Below are 13,225 nucleotides of genomic sequence, written 5' to 3'. Positions count from 1 at the left end.
GGTGCCAAGGGGTGTGAGGAGGGTGAGGCCGACGGGTGACGAGTGCCAGAGGTGTCAGAGGTGCCACGTCCGGGGCGGTGCCGCGGGCGGTGCCACCCGGGGCAGAGTCCGGTCCCGCCGAGGGGGACAAAGTCCGGCCGGGCGGGAGGTGGCCGCGGTCACCGGGGCTGGGGGTGGGGATGTCCCGTGGCGGGCTGTCCCCGTGTCCTCAGAGTCCCCGGGGGTCCCATTCCCGGTGTTCCCGAGGTCCCCGTGACCCTCCTGGGGTCCCCGTGTCCCGGTTGTCCCCAGGGTCCCCGTTGTTTGTCCCGTGTCCCCACTGACTGTCCTGTGTCCCCACTGTTTGTCCCGTGTCCCCACGTCCCAGCCGCTCCCATTGTCGCCGTGTCCCGGCCCCTCCCAGGACAGGGGACACGCGGGTCCCTCCCAGGACAGGGGACACGCGGGTCCCTCCCCCGCCGGTGCCACCCCTGTCACCGCGGGACTGTCCCCGGGCGGGGACGGGCAGGTCATGACCCCTGGCCCTGTGCCCGACTCTTGTCTCTGTCCCTGACCCTGTTCCCTGTCCCTGTCCCCAACCCTTGTCTCTGTCCCTGACCCTGTTCCCTGTCCCTGTCCCTGTCCCCATCCCTGTCCCTGCCCTTGTCCCAATCTCTGACCCTGTCCCTGTCCCCATCTACATCCCTGTCCTTGTCCCCATCCTTGTTCCTGTCCCCTTCCCTGACCCTGTCCTTGTCCCTGTCCCGTCCCCATCCCCTCCTTGTCCCTGTCCCACTACCTGTCCCTGTCCCTGTCCCTGTCCCTGTCCTTGTCCCTCTCCCTGTCCCCTGTCCCCATCCTTGTCCCTGCTCTTGTCTTCGTCCCTGTCCCTGCTGTGCCTGTCCCCATCCCTATCCCCATCCCCATCCCTGCTGTCCCTGTCCCTGTCCCTGTCCCTGTCCCTGTCCCTGTCCCCATCCCTGCTGTCCCCATCTCTGTCCTCATCCCCATCCCTGTCCCTGTCCCTGCTGTCCCCATCTCTGTCCTCATCCCCATCCCCATCCCTGTTCCTGCTGTCCCCATCCCCGTCCCCGCTTTCCCCATCCCTATCCCTGTCCCCATCCCTATCCGTGTCCCCATCCCTATCCCTGTTCCTATCCCTGCTGTCCCCATCCCTACTGTCCCCATTCCTGTCCTCGTCCCATCCTTGTCCTCGTCCCCTCTCCCTGTCCCTGCTGTCTCCATCCCTGTCCCTGTTCCCATCCCCGTCCCTGCTGTCCCCATCCCTGTCCTCGTCCCATCCCTATCCTCGTCCCCATCCCCATCCCTGCTGTCCCCATCCCTATCCCTGTCCCCATCCCTGCTGTCCCCATCCCTGCTGTCCCCATCCCTGTCCTCGTCCCGTCCCATCCCTGTCCCCATCCCTGTCCCTGCTATCCCCATTCCTGTCCTCGTCCCATCCCTATCCCTGTCCCCATCCCTATCCCCGTCCCCACATCCCCATCCCTGCTGTCCCCATCCCCGTCCCCATCCCTGTCCTTGTCCCATCCCTGTCCCTGTCCCTGCTGTCCCCGTCCCCATCCCCATCCCTATCCCTGTCCCCATCCCTGTCCTCGCCCCATCTCTGTCCCCATCCCTGTCCCCGCTGTCCCCTCAGGGTGTCCCCAAGCCCTTCTCCGAGGTCATCAAGGCGAACATCGGTGACGCTCACGCCATGGGGCAGACCCCCATCACCTTCCTGCGCCAGGTACGGCCCCGGGGGGGTGTGGGGGGGTGTGTGTGTCACCAGTGTCACCCCCCGGCCCGCGGGTGACCCCCCGCGTGTCCCCGCAGGTGTCGGCGCTGTGCCTGTGCCCGGAGCTCATGGCCAACCCCGCCATCCCCGACGACGCCAAGGAGCGGGCGCGGCGGATCCTGGGGGGCTGCGGCGGCCAAAGCGTCGGTCAGTGCCACCCCCTGTCCCCTCACTGTCCCCTCATTGTCCCCTGGGGGGCTGCGGCGGCCAAAGCGTCGGTCAGTGCCACCCCCCTGTCCAGCCCTGTCCCCTCATTGTCCCCTGGGGGGCTGCGGCGGCCAAAGCGTCGGTCAGTGCCACCCCCTGTCCCCTCTCTGTCCCCTCATTGTCCCCTGGGGGGCTGCGTCGGTCAGTGCCACCCCCCTGTCCGGCCCTGTCCCCTGGCTGTGCCCCTATCTCTGTTCCCTGGCTGTCCCCTCCCTGTCCCCTCTCTGTCCCCTCTCTGTCCCCTCTCTGTCCCCTCTCTGTCCCCTCTCTCTCTCTCCTCTCTGTCCCCTCTCTATCCCCTCTCTATCCCCTCCCTGTCCCCTCTCTCTCCCCTCTCTACCCTCTGACTGTCCCCCGACTGTCCCCTGACTGTCCCCCGACTGTCCCCAATGTCCCCTGACTGTCCCCCGACTGTCCCCCGGCTGTCCCCTGACTGTCCCCTGTCCCCGCCAGGTTCGTACAGTGCCCTGGCTGTCCCCTGACTGTCCCCTGGCTGTCCCCTCTCTATCCCTTCTCTCTCCCCTCTCTACCCCCTGACTGTCCCCTCGCTGTCCCCTGACTGTCCCCCGACTGCCCCCCGACTGTCCCCTGACTGTCCCCCTGTCCCCGCCAGGTTCGTACAGCGCCCTGACTGTCCCCTGGCTGTCCCCTCTCTATCCCTTCTCTCTCCCCTCTCTGTCCCCAGACTGTCCCCTCTCTATCCCCCGACTGTCCCCAGACTGTCCCCTGACTGTCCCCCGTCCCCGCCAGGCTCGTACAGCGCCCTGGCTGTCCCCTGACTGTCCCCTCGCTGTCCCCTCTCTATCCCCCGACTGTCCCCTCGCTGTCCCCCGACTGTCCCTGACTGTCCCGGTCCCCGCCAGGCTCGTACAGCGCCAGCCCGGGCGTGGAGCTGATCCGGGAGGACGTGGCCCGGTACATCGAGCGGCGGGACGGGATCCCCGCCAGGGCCCAGGACATCTTCCTGTCCACCGGGGCCAGCGATGCCATCGTGGTACGGGGGGGACACGGGGGGGGGACACACGGGGGGGTTGGGGACACATGGGAGGGGTGGGGACACACGGGGGGGGGGCTGGGGACACATGAGGGGGGTTGGGGACACACGGGGGGGTTGGGGACACACGGGGAGGGTTGGGGACACACGGGGGGGTTGGGGACACACGGGGAGGGTTGGGGATACACGGGGGGGTTGGGGACACACGGGGAGGGTTGGGGATACACGGGGGGGTTGGGGACACACGGGGGGGTTGGGGACACACGGGGAGGGGGTGGGGACACACGGGGAGGGTTGGGGACACACGGGGAGGGTTGGGGACACACGGGGGGGGGTTGGGGACACACGGGGGGGGTTGGGGACACACGGGGAGGGGGTGGGGACACGGGCGCGGTGCCACCTCCCCGCGCCGTTCCCACGGCGGGCACCCACAAAGGGAGCTTTGTGCGGGGGCTGGCACCACTCCCGAGGGGGGTGGTGGCCCGGGGGAGGGGGGGGGAGGTGGCCTTGGTGGCCGTGCCAGCGCTGGGGGTGGCGGGGCAGGGAGGGGGTTGGCCGGCGCTGGGCTCGGCCCCGTGGCCCCGTGCCCGGGCTGAGGGCACAGTGTCCTCCTCCTCCTCCCTGTGCCCGACGCTGGCCCTGCCCGTGGCCGCGGTGTGCCCGTGCCATCCCAGTGCCCCTGTGCCATCCCAGTGTCCCTGTGCCATCCCAGTGTCCCCACAATCCCAGTCCCCACCCTGTCCACATACCCACCCTGTCCCTGTGTCATCCCAGTGTCCCTGTGCCATCCCAGTGTCCCCACAATCCCAGTCCCCACCCTGTCCCCATGGCCACCCTGTCCCTGTGCCATCCCAGTGTCCCTGGGCCATCCCAGTCCCCACAGTCCCAATGCCCACCCTGTCCCCATGCCCACCCTGTCCCTGTGCCATCCCAGTGTCCCCAGAATCCCCGTGCCCACCCTGTCCCCATGGAAACAGTGTCCCTGTGACATTCCAGTGTCCCCAGAATCCCAGTCCCCCCAATCCCAGTCCCCACCCTGTCCCCATGGCCACACTGTCCCTGTGCCATCCCAGTGTCCCTGTGCCATCCCAGTCCCCACCCTGTCCCCATGCCCACCCTGTCCCTGTGCCATCCCAGTGTCCCCCCAATCCCCACCCTGTCCCCATGCCCACCCTGTCCCTGTGCCACCCCAGTGTCCCCACAGCCCCCTGGTCCCCGTGTTGTCTCTGTGCCCCCGACGTCCCCATGCCCACGGCACCCTGTGCCCACCCTGTCCCTGCCCTGTCCCTGCCCTGTGCCCACCCTGTCCCTCTCCCCACAGCACGGGGCCCTCTCTCCCAAGCCCCCCTGTCCCCATTCCCACCCCAATGGTGTCCCCACTCTGTCCCCATGTCCACGCCCTCTCTCCCAATCCCCCCTGTCCCCTCCCTGTCCCCATTCCCACCCCAGTGGTGTCCCCATGATGCCCCAATGATGTCCCCACTCTGTCCCCATGTCCATGATTTCTGTCTCCACTCTGTCCTGTCCCCTCCCTGTCCCCATTCCCACCCCAATGGTGTCCCCATGATGTCCCAATGGTGTCCCCACCCTGTCCCCACATCCACACCCTCTCTCCCAATCTCCCGTCCCCTCCCTGTCCCCATTCCCACCCCAGTGGTCCCCCCCACACCATCCCCATATCTGTCACCACCGTGTCCCCTCCCTGTCCCCATTCCCACCCCAATGGTGTCCCCACTCTGTCCCCACATCCATGATTTCTCTCTCCACTCTCCTGTCCCCTCCCTGTCCCCATTCCCACCCCAGTGGTGTCCCCATGATGCCCCCATGATCCCACACTGTCCCCACGTCCACACCCTCTCTCCCAGTCCCCCCTGTCCCCTCCCTGTCCCCATTCCCACCCCAGTGGTGTCCCCACAATGTCCCTGTGATCCCACACTGTCCCCATGTCTGTGCCCTCTCTCCCAATCCCCCCTGTCCCCTCCCCATCCCCATTCCCACCCCAGTGGTCCCCCCACACCATCCCCATGCCCATCACCACCGTGTCCCCTCCCTGTCCCCATTCCCACCCCGTCAGTGTCCCCACAATGTCCCTGTGATCCCACTCTGTCCCCACGTCCACACCCTCTCTCCCAATCCCCCCTGTCCCCTCCCTGTCCCCATTCCCACCCCAATGATCCCCCCACACCATCCCCATGCCCATCCCCGCCGTGTCCCCTCCCTGTCCCCATTCCCACCCCGTCAGTGTCCCCACGGTGTCCCTGTGATCCCACACTGTCCCCATGTCTGTGCCCTCTCTCCCAATCCCCCCTGTCCCCTCCCTGTCCCCATTCCCACCCCAGTGGTCCCCCCACACCATCCCCATGCCCGTCCCCGCCGTGTCCCCTCCCTGTCCCCATTCCCACCCCGTCGGTGTCCCCACAATGTCCCTGTGATCCCACTCTGTCCACACACCCACACCCTCTCTCCCAATCCCCCCCATCCCCTCCCTGTCCCCATTCCCACCCCAACAGTCCCCCCACATCATCCCCATGCCCGTCCCCGCCGTGTCCCCTCCCTGTCCCCATTCCCACCCCAGTGGTGTCCCCATGATGCCCCAATGATGTCCCCACTCTGTCCCCATGTCCATGATTTCTGTCTCCACTCTGTCCTGTCCCCTCCCTGTCCCCATTCTCACCCCAATGGTGTCCCCATGGTGTCCCAATGGTGTCCCCACTCTGTCCCCGTGTCCCCACACCCTCTCTCCCAAGCCCCCCTGTCCCCTCCCTGTCCCCATTCCCACCCCAATGGTCCCCCCACACCATCCCCATATCTGTCACCACCGTGTCCCCTCCCTGTCCCCATTCCCACCCCAGTGGTGTCCCCATGATGTCCCAATGGTGTCCCCACTCTGTCCCCGTGTCCCCACGCCCTCTCTCCCAGTCCCCCCTGTCCCCTCCCTGTCCCCATTCCCACCCCAGTGGTGTCCCCACGGTGTCCCTGTGATCCCACACTGTCCCCACATCCACACCCTCTCTCCCAATCCCCCCCATCCCCTCCCTGTCCCCATTCCCACCCCAATGGTCCCCCCACGCCATCCCCATGCCCGTCACCGTCCCTGTCCCCTCCCTGTCCCCATTCCCACCCCAACAGTCCCCCCACATCATCCCCATGCCCGTCCCCGCCGTGTCCCCTCCCTGTCCCCATTCCCACCCCAGTGGTGTCCCCATGATGCCCCAATGATGTCCCCACTCTGTCCCCATGTCCATGATTTCTGTCTCCACTCTGTCCTGTCCCCTCCCTGTCCCCATTCCCACCCCAATGGTGTCCCCATGATGTCCCAATGGTGTCCCCACACTGTCCCCACATCCACACCCTCTCTCCCAATCTCCCGTCCCCTCCCTGTCCCCATTCCCACCCCAGTGGTCCCCCCCACACCATCCCCATATCTGTCACCACCGTGTCCCCTCCCTGTCCCCATTCCCACCCCAATGGTGTCCCCACTCTGTCCCCACATCCATGATTTCTCTCTCCACTCTCCTGTCCTCTCCCTGTCCCCATTCCCACCCCAATGGTGTCCCCACGGTGTCCCTGTGATCCCACACTGTCCCCATGTCTGTGCCCTCTCTCCCAATCCCCCCTGTCCCCTCCCCGTCCCCATTCCCACCCCAATGGTCCCCCCACACCATCCCCATGCCCATCACCACCGTGTCCCCTCCCTGTCCCCATTCCCACCCCGTCAGTGTCCCCACGGTGTCCCTGTGATCCCACTCTGTCCGCACACCCACACCCTCTCTCCCAATCTCCCCTGTCCCCTCCCTGTCCCCATTCCCACCCCAATGGTCCCCCCACATCATCCCCATGCCCATCCTCACTGCGTCCCCTCCCTGTCCCCATTCCCACCCCGTCGGTGTCCCCACAATGTCCCTGTGATCCCACACTGTCCCCATGTCTGTGCCCTCTCTCCCAATCCCCCCTGTCCCCTCCCTGTCCCCATTCCCACCCCAATGGTGTCCCCATGGTGTCCCAATGGTGTCCCCACTCTGTCCCCGTGTCCCCACACCCTCTCTCCCAATCCCCCCTGTCCCCTCCCTGTCCCCATTCCCACCCCAATGGTCCCCCCACACCATCCCCATATCTGTCACCACCGTGTCCCCTCCCTGTCCCCATTCCCACCCCGTCAGTGTCCCCACGGTGTCCCTGTGATCCCACTCTGTCCACACACCCACACCCTCTCTCCCAATCTCCCCTGTCCTCTCCCTGTCCCCATTCCCACCCCAACGGTCCCCCCACACCATCCCCATGCCCGTCCCCGCCGTGTCCCCTCCCTGTCCCCATTCCCACCCTGATGGTGTCCCCACAATGTCCCTGTGATCCCACACTGTCCCCATGTCTGTGCCCTCTCTCCCAAGGCCCCCTGTCCCCTCCCTGTCCCCATTCCCACCCCAATGGTGTCCCCATGGTGTCCCTATCATGTCCCCACTCTGTCCCCACATCCATGATTTCTCTCTCCACTCTCCTGTCCCCTCCCTGTCCCCATTCCCACCCCGTGGGTGTCCCCCCGGTGTCCCCCGGTGACCCCGCTGTCCGTCCGTCTGTCCGTCCCCAGAACATGCTGAAGCTGCTGGTGACGGGCTCGGGGCAGTCCCGCACGGGGGTGATGATCCCGATCCCGCAGTACCCGCTCTACTCGGCCGCCATCGCCGAGCTGGACGCGGTGCAGGTCAACTATTACCTCAACGAGGACCGAGGCTGGGCCCTGGACGTGGCCGAGCTCCGCAGGGCGCTGGCCGAGGGCAGGAAACACTGCTGCCCACGGGCTCTGTGCATCATCAACCCGGGGAATCCTACAGGTAATGGGGTATGGGATAATGGGAATGGGATATGGGGTACTGGGAATGGGTATGGGATAATGGGAATGGGTATGGGATAATGGGAATGGGTATGGGATAATGGGAAACACTGCTGCCCACGGGCTCTGTGCATCATCAACCCGGGAATCCCACAGGTAATGGGATATGGGATAATGGGAATGGGTATGGGGTACTGGGAAACACTGCTGCCCACGGGCTCTGTGCATCATCAACCCCGGGAATCCCACAGGTAATGGGGTATGGGATAATGGGAATGGGTATGGGATAATGGGAATGGGTATGGGATAATGGGAATGGGTATGGGGTACTGGGAATGGGTATGGGGTAATGGGAAACACTGCTGCCCACGGGCTCTGTGCATCATCAACCCGGGAAACCCCACAGGTAATGGGGAATGGGATAATGGGAATGGGTATGGGATAATGGGAATGGGATAATGGGAAACACTGCTGCCCACGGGCACTGTGCATCATCAACCCCGGGAATCCCACAGGTAATGGGATATGGGATAATGGGAATGGGTATGGGATAATGGGAAACACTGCTGCCCACGGGCTCTGTGCATCATCAACCCAGGGAATCCCACAGGTAATGGGATATGGGGTACTGGGAATGGGATATGGGGTACTGGGAATGGGTATGGGATAATGGGAATGGGTATGGGATAATGGGAAACACTGCTGCCCACGGGCTCTGTGCATCATCAACCTGGGGAATCCTACAGGTAATGGGGTATGGGATAATGGGAATGGGTATGGGGTACTGGGAAACACTGCTGCCCACGGGCTCTGTGCATCATCAACCCCGGGAACCCTACAGGTAATGGGGTATGGGGCACTGGGAATGGGTAATGGGATAATGGGAAACACTGCTGCCCACGGGCTCTGTGCATCATCAACCCGGGGAATCCTACAGGTAATGGGGTATGGGATAATGGGATATGGAATAATGGGATAATGGGAAACACTGCTGCCCACGGGCACTGTGCATCATCAACCCCGGGAATCCCACAGGTAATGGGATAATGGGTATGGGAATGGGATATGGGGTACTGGGAAACACTGCTGCCCACGGGCTCTGTGCATCATCAACCCGGGGAATCCCACAGGTAATGGGGTAATGGGTGTGGGAATGGGTATGGGATAATGGGAATGGGTATGGGGTACTGGGAAACACTGCTGCCCACGGGCTCTGTGCATCATCAACCCGGGAATCCTACAGGTAATGGGGTATGGGGCACTGGGAATGGGTATGGGATAATGGGAATGGGTATGGGATAATGGGAAACACTGCTGCCCACGGGCACTGTGCATCATCAACCCGGGAAACCCGACAGGTAATGGGGAATGGGATAATGGGAATGGGTATGGGATAATGGGAATGGGATAATGGGCAACACTGCTGCCCACGGGCTCTGTGCATCATCAACCCCGGGAATCCCACAGGTAATGGGGTAATGGGATAATGGGAATGGGTATGGGATAATGGGAAACACTGCTGCCCACGGGCACTGTGCATCATCAACCCCGGGAATCCTACAGGTAATGGGGTATGGGATAATGGGAATGGGTATGGGATAATGGGAATGGGTATGGGATAATGGGAAACACTGCTGCCCACGGGCTCTGTGCATCATCAACCTGGGGAATCCTACAGGTAATGGGGTATGGGATAATGGGAATGGGTATGGGGTACTGGGAAACACTGCTGCCCACGGGCACTGTGCATCATCAACCCCGGGAAACCCTACAGGTAATGGGGTATGGGATAATGGGAATGGGTATGGGGTACTGGGAATGGGTATGGGATAATGGGAATGGGTATGGGATAATGGGATATGGAATAATGGGATAATGGGAAACACTGCTGCCCACGGTCTCTGTGCATCATCAACCCGGGAAACCCTACAGGTAATGGGGTAATGGGTGTGGGAATGGGTATGGGATAATGGGAATGGGTATGGGATAATGGGAAACACTGCTGCCCACGGGCTCTGTGCATCATCAACCCGGGAAACCCTACAGGTAATGGGGTATGGGATAATGGGAATGGGTATGGGGTACTGGGAATGGGTATGGGATAATGGGAATGGGTATGGGATAATGGGAATGGGTATGGGATAATGGGAAACACTGCTGCCCACGGGCTCTGTGCATCATCAACCCCGGGAACCCCACAGGTAATGGGGTATGGGATAATGGGATAATGAGAATGGGATAATGGGGTACTGGGAATGGGATATGGGATAATGAGAATGGGATCCAGGCCAGCAGCACTGCTGTCCACGGGCTCTGTGCATCATCAACCCAGGAATCCTACAGGTAATGGGGGAATGGGATATGGGATATGGGATAATAGGATATGGGATAATGGGAATGGGATCCAGGCCAGCAGCACTGGTGTCCACGGGCACTGTGCATCATCAACCCCGGAAACCCTAGAGGTAATGGGATATGGGATAATGGGAATGGGAATGGGTATGGGGTATGGGAATGGGATAATGGGAATGGGTATGGGGTACTGGGAATGGGATATGGGTTGTGCATCATCAACCCTGGCCATCCTACAGGTAATGGGATACTGGGAATCCGTATGGGGTACTGGGATTGGAACCCATAGACTGAGATTGGGACTCCTGGGCTGGGATTGGGACTGATAGACTGGGATTGGAACCCCAGGGCTGGGATTGAGACCCCTGGGCTGGACTGGGACTGATAGACTGCGATTGGGACCCCTGGACTGGGATTGGGACCCCTGGGCTGGGTTTGGAACCACTGGGCTGGGATTGGGACCCCTAGACTGGGATTGGGACCCATAGAGTGGGATTGGGACCCCTGGGCTGGGATTGGAACCCATAGACTGGGATTGGGACTCCTAGACTGGGATTGGAACCCACAGACTGGGATTGGGATCCTTGGACTGGGGTTGGGACTGATAGACTGGGATTGGAACCCCTAGACTGGGATTTGGAACCCCTAGACTGGGATTTGGATCCCTGGGCTGGACTGGGAGTGATAGACTGGGATTGGGATCCCTGGACTGGGATTGGGATCCCTGGGCTGGATTGGGACCCCTAGACTGGGATTGGGATCTCTGGGCTGGGATTGGGATCCCTGGGCTGGAATTGGGACCTTTAGACTGGGATTTGGAACCTCTGGGCTGGGATTGGAACCCACAGACTGGGATTGGGACTCCTAGACTGGGATTGGAACCCATAGAGTGGGATTGGGACTCCTGGACTGGATTGGGACCCCCAGACTGGGATTGAGATCCCTAGACCGGGATTGGAACCTCTGGGCTGGGATTGGGACCCACAGACTGGGATTGGGACCCACAGACTGGGATTGGGACCCACAGACTGGGATTGGGACCCACAGACTGGGATTGGGACACCCCTCCCCATAATTCCCGCCATTCCCACCCTCCCGGCGCGTCCCCAGGCCAGGTGCAGAGCCGGGAGTGCATCGAGGACGTCATCAAGTTCGCCTACGAGGAGAAGCTTTTCCTGCTGGCTGACGAGGTGGGAGCGCCGGGAACGTGGGGATCCCCCCCAAATCCGGAGACCTCCCGGCATTCCGGGTGATGTGTCCCCTTCCCCCCTTTTCCAGGTGTACCAGGACAACATCTACGCCGAGGGCTCGGCCTTCCACTCGTTCAAGAAGGTGCTGATGCAGCTGGGAGCGCCCTACGCCGAGAAGGTGGAGCTGGCCTCCTTCCACTCCATCTCCAAGGGATACATGGGAGAGTGAGTCCGGCACCGGCGGGCACGGAAAAGGGCTGGGGACGGGATGGGGGGCATGGAAAAGGGGTGGGGACGGGATGGAGGGCATGGAAAAGGGGTGGGAGTGGGATGGAGGGCATGGAAAAGGGGTGGGAGTGGGATGGAGGGCATGGAAAAGGGGTGGGGATGATGCTACCACCCCATGGATCCCTTGGGATGGGATTGGGGATGTCACCATCCTATGGATCCCTTGGGATGGGACTGGGGTTGTCACCATCCTATGGATCCCTTGGGATGGGACTGGGGTTGTCACCATCCTATGGATCCCATGGGGTGGGATTGGGGATGTCACCATCCTATGGATCCCATGGGGTGGGATTGGGGATGGAGGGGATGTAGGGATGGAGGTGCCACCATCCCATGGATCCCCTGGGATGGGATTGGGAATGTCACCATCCTATGGATCCCATGGGGTGGGACTGGGGATGGAGGGATGGAGGTGCCACAACCCCATGGTTCCTTTGGGATGGAACTGGGGATGTCACCATCCTATGGATCCTCTGGGGTGGGATTGGGGATGTCACCATCCTATGGATCCTCTGGGGTGGGATTGGGGATGTCAGCACCCCGTGGGTACCACGGGATGGGACTGGGGATGTCACCATCCTATGGATCCCTTGGGATGGGATTGGGGATGTCACCACCCCATGGATCCCTTGGGATGGGAATGGGGATGTCACCACCTCATGGATACCACAGGATGGGATTTGGGATGGAGGGGGTGTAGGGATGGAGGTGCCACCACCCCATGGATCCCTTGGGATGGGATTTGGGATGGAGGGGGTGTAGGGAGGGAGGTGCCACCACCTCGTGGATCCTTTGGGATGGAACAGGGGATGTGACCACCCCATGGATCCCTTGGGATGGGATTTGGGATGTCACCACCTCATGGATCCCTTGGGATGGGAATGGGGATGTCACCACCCCATGGATCCCTTGGGATGGGATTGGGGATGGAGGGGATGTAGGGATGGAGGTGCCACCACCTCATGGATCCCTTGGGATGGGATTGGGGATGTCACCACCTCATGGATCCCTTGGGATGGGATTGGGGATGGAGGGGATGTAGGGATGGAGGTGCCACCATCCCATGGATCCCCTGGGATGGGATTGGGAATGTCACCATCCTATGGATCCCCTGGGATGGGACTGGGGATGTCAGCACCCCATGGATCCCTTGGGATGGGATTTGGGATGGAGGGGATGTAGGGATGGAGGTGCCACCACCTCATGGATCCCTTGGGATGGGATTGGGGATGTCACCACCTCATGGATCTCTTGGGATGGGATTGGGGATGTCACCCCCCCATGGATCCCTTGGGATGGGATTGGGGATGGAGGGGATGGAGGGATGGAGGTGCTGCCACCCCATGGATGCCACGTCCCATCCATGGAGTCCCACCTGGAGGTTCCCATCCATGGATTCCCATCCCAGACCCCCACCCATGGACCCCTATCCCTGGGCCCCTCTCCATGGATCCCCATCCATAGAATCCCATCCATGGGTCGCTCTCCATAGATTCCCATCCATGGATCCCCACCCATGGATCCCATCCATGGATCCCCACCCATGTATCTCTCTCCATGGATTCCCATCCCTGAATCCCCACCCATGGATC

At 62.3% G+C, this 13,225-nt stretch overlaps 1 protein-coding gene across 1 annotated transcript in view; it reads left to right on the top strand.

Moving 5' to 3' along the window:
• The first annotated feature begins 1,591 nt into the window (after nucleotides 1–1,591).
• Nucleotides 1,592–13,225, top strand: part of LOC135408462 (alanine aminotransferase 2-like) — a 22,325-nt gene continuing 10,691 nt past the window's right edge. The window contains exons 1-6 of the mRNA XM_064643616.1: nucleotides 1,592–1,726; nucleotides 1,813–1,921; nucleotides 2,845–2,975; nucleotides 7,561–7,804; nucleotides 11,266–11,345; nucleotides 11,434–11,570. Of these exons, the coding sequence (XP_064499686.1) occupies nucleotides 1,694–1,726; nucleotides 1,813–1,921; nucleotides 2,845–2,975; nucleotides 7,561–7,804; nucleotides 11,266–11,345; nucleotides 11,434–11,570 (734 nt within the window). The 5' untranslated portion in view covers nucleotides 1,592–1,693. The remainder of the gene's footprint in view (nucleotides 1,727–1,812; nucleotides 1,922–2,844; nucleotides 2,976–7,560; nucleotides 7,805–11,265; nucleotides 11,346–11,433; nucleotides 11,571–13,225) is intronic.

The sequence above is a fragment of the Pseudopipra pipra genome, unplaced genomic scaffold (genome assembly GCF_036250125.1).
Source record: "Pseudopipra pipra isolate bDixPip1 unplaced genomic scaffold, bDixPip1.hap1 HAP1_SCAFFOLD_482, whole genome shotgun sequence".
NCBI classification, from domain to species: Eukaryota; Metazoa; Chordata; class Aves; order Passeriformes; family Pipridae; genus Pseudopipra; species Pseudopipra pipra.
Note: the sequence above shows the minus strand (reverse complement) of the source record. Positions and strands in the feature narration are given on the sequence as shown.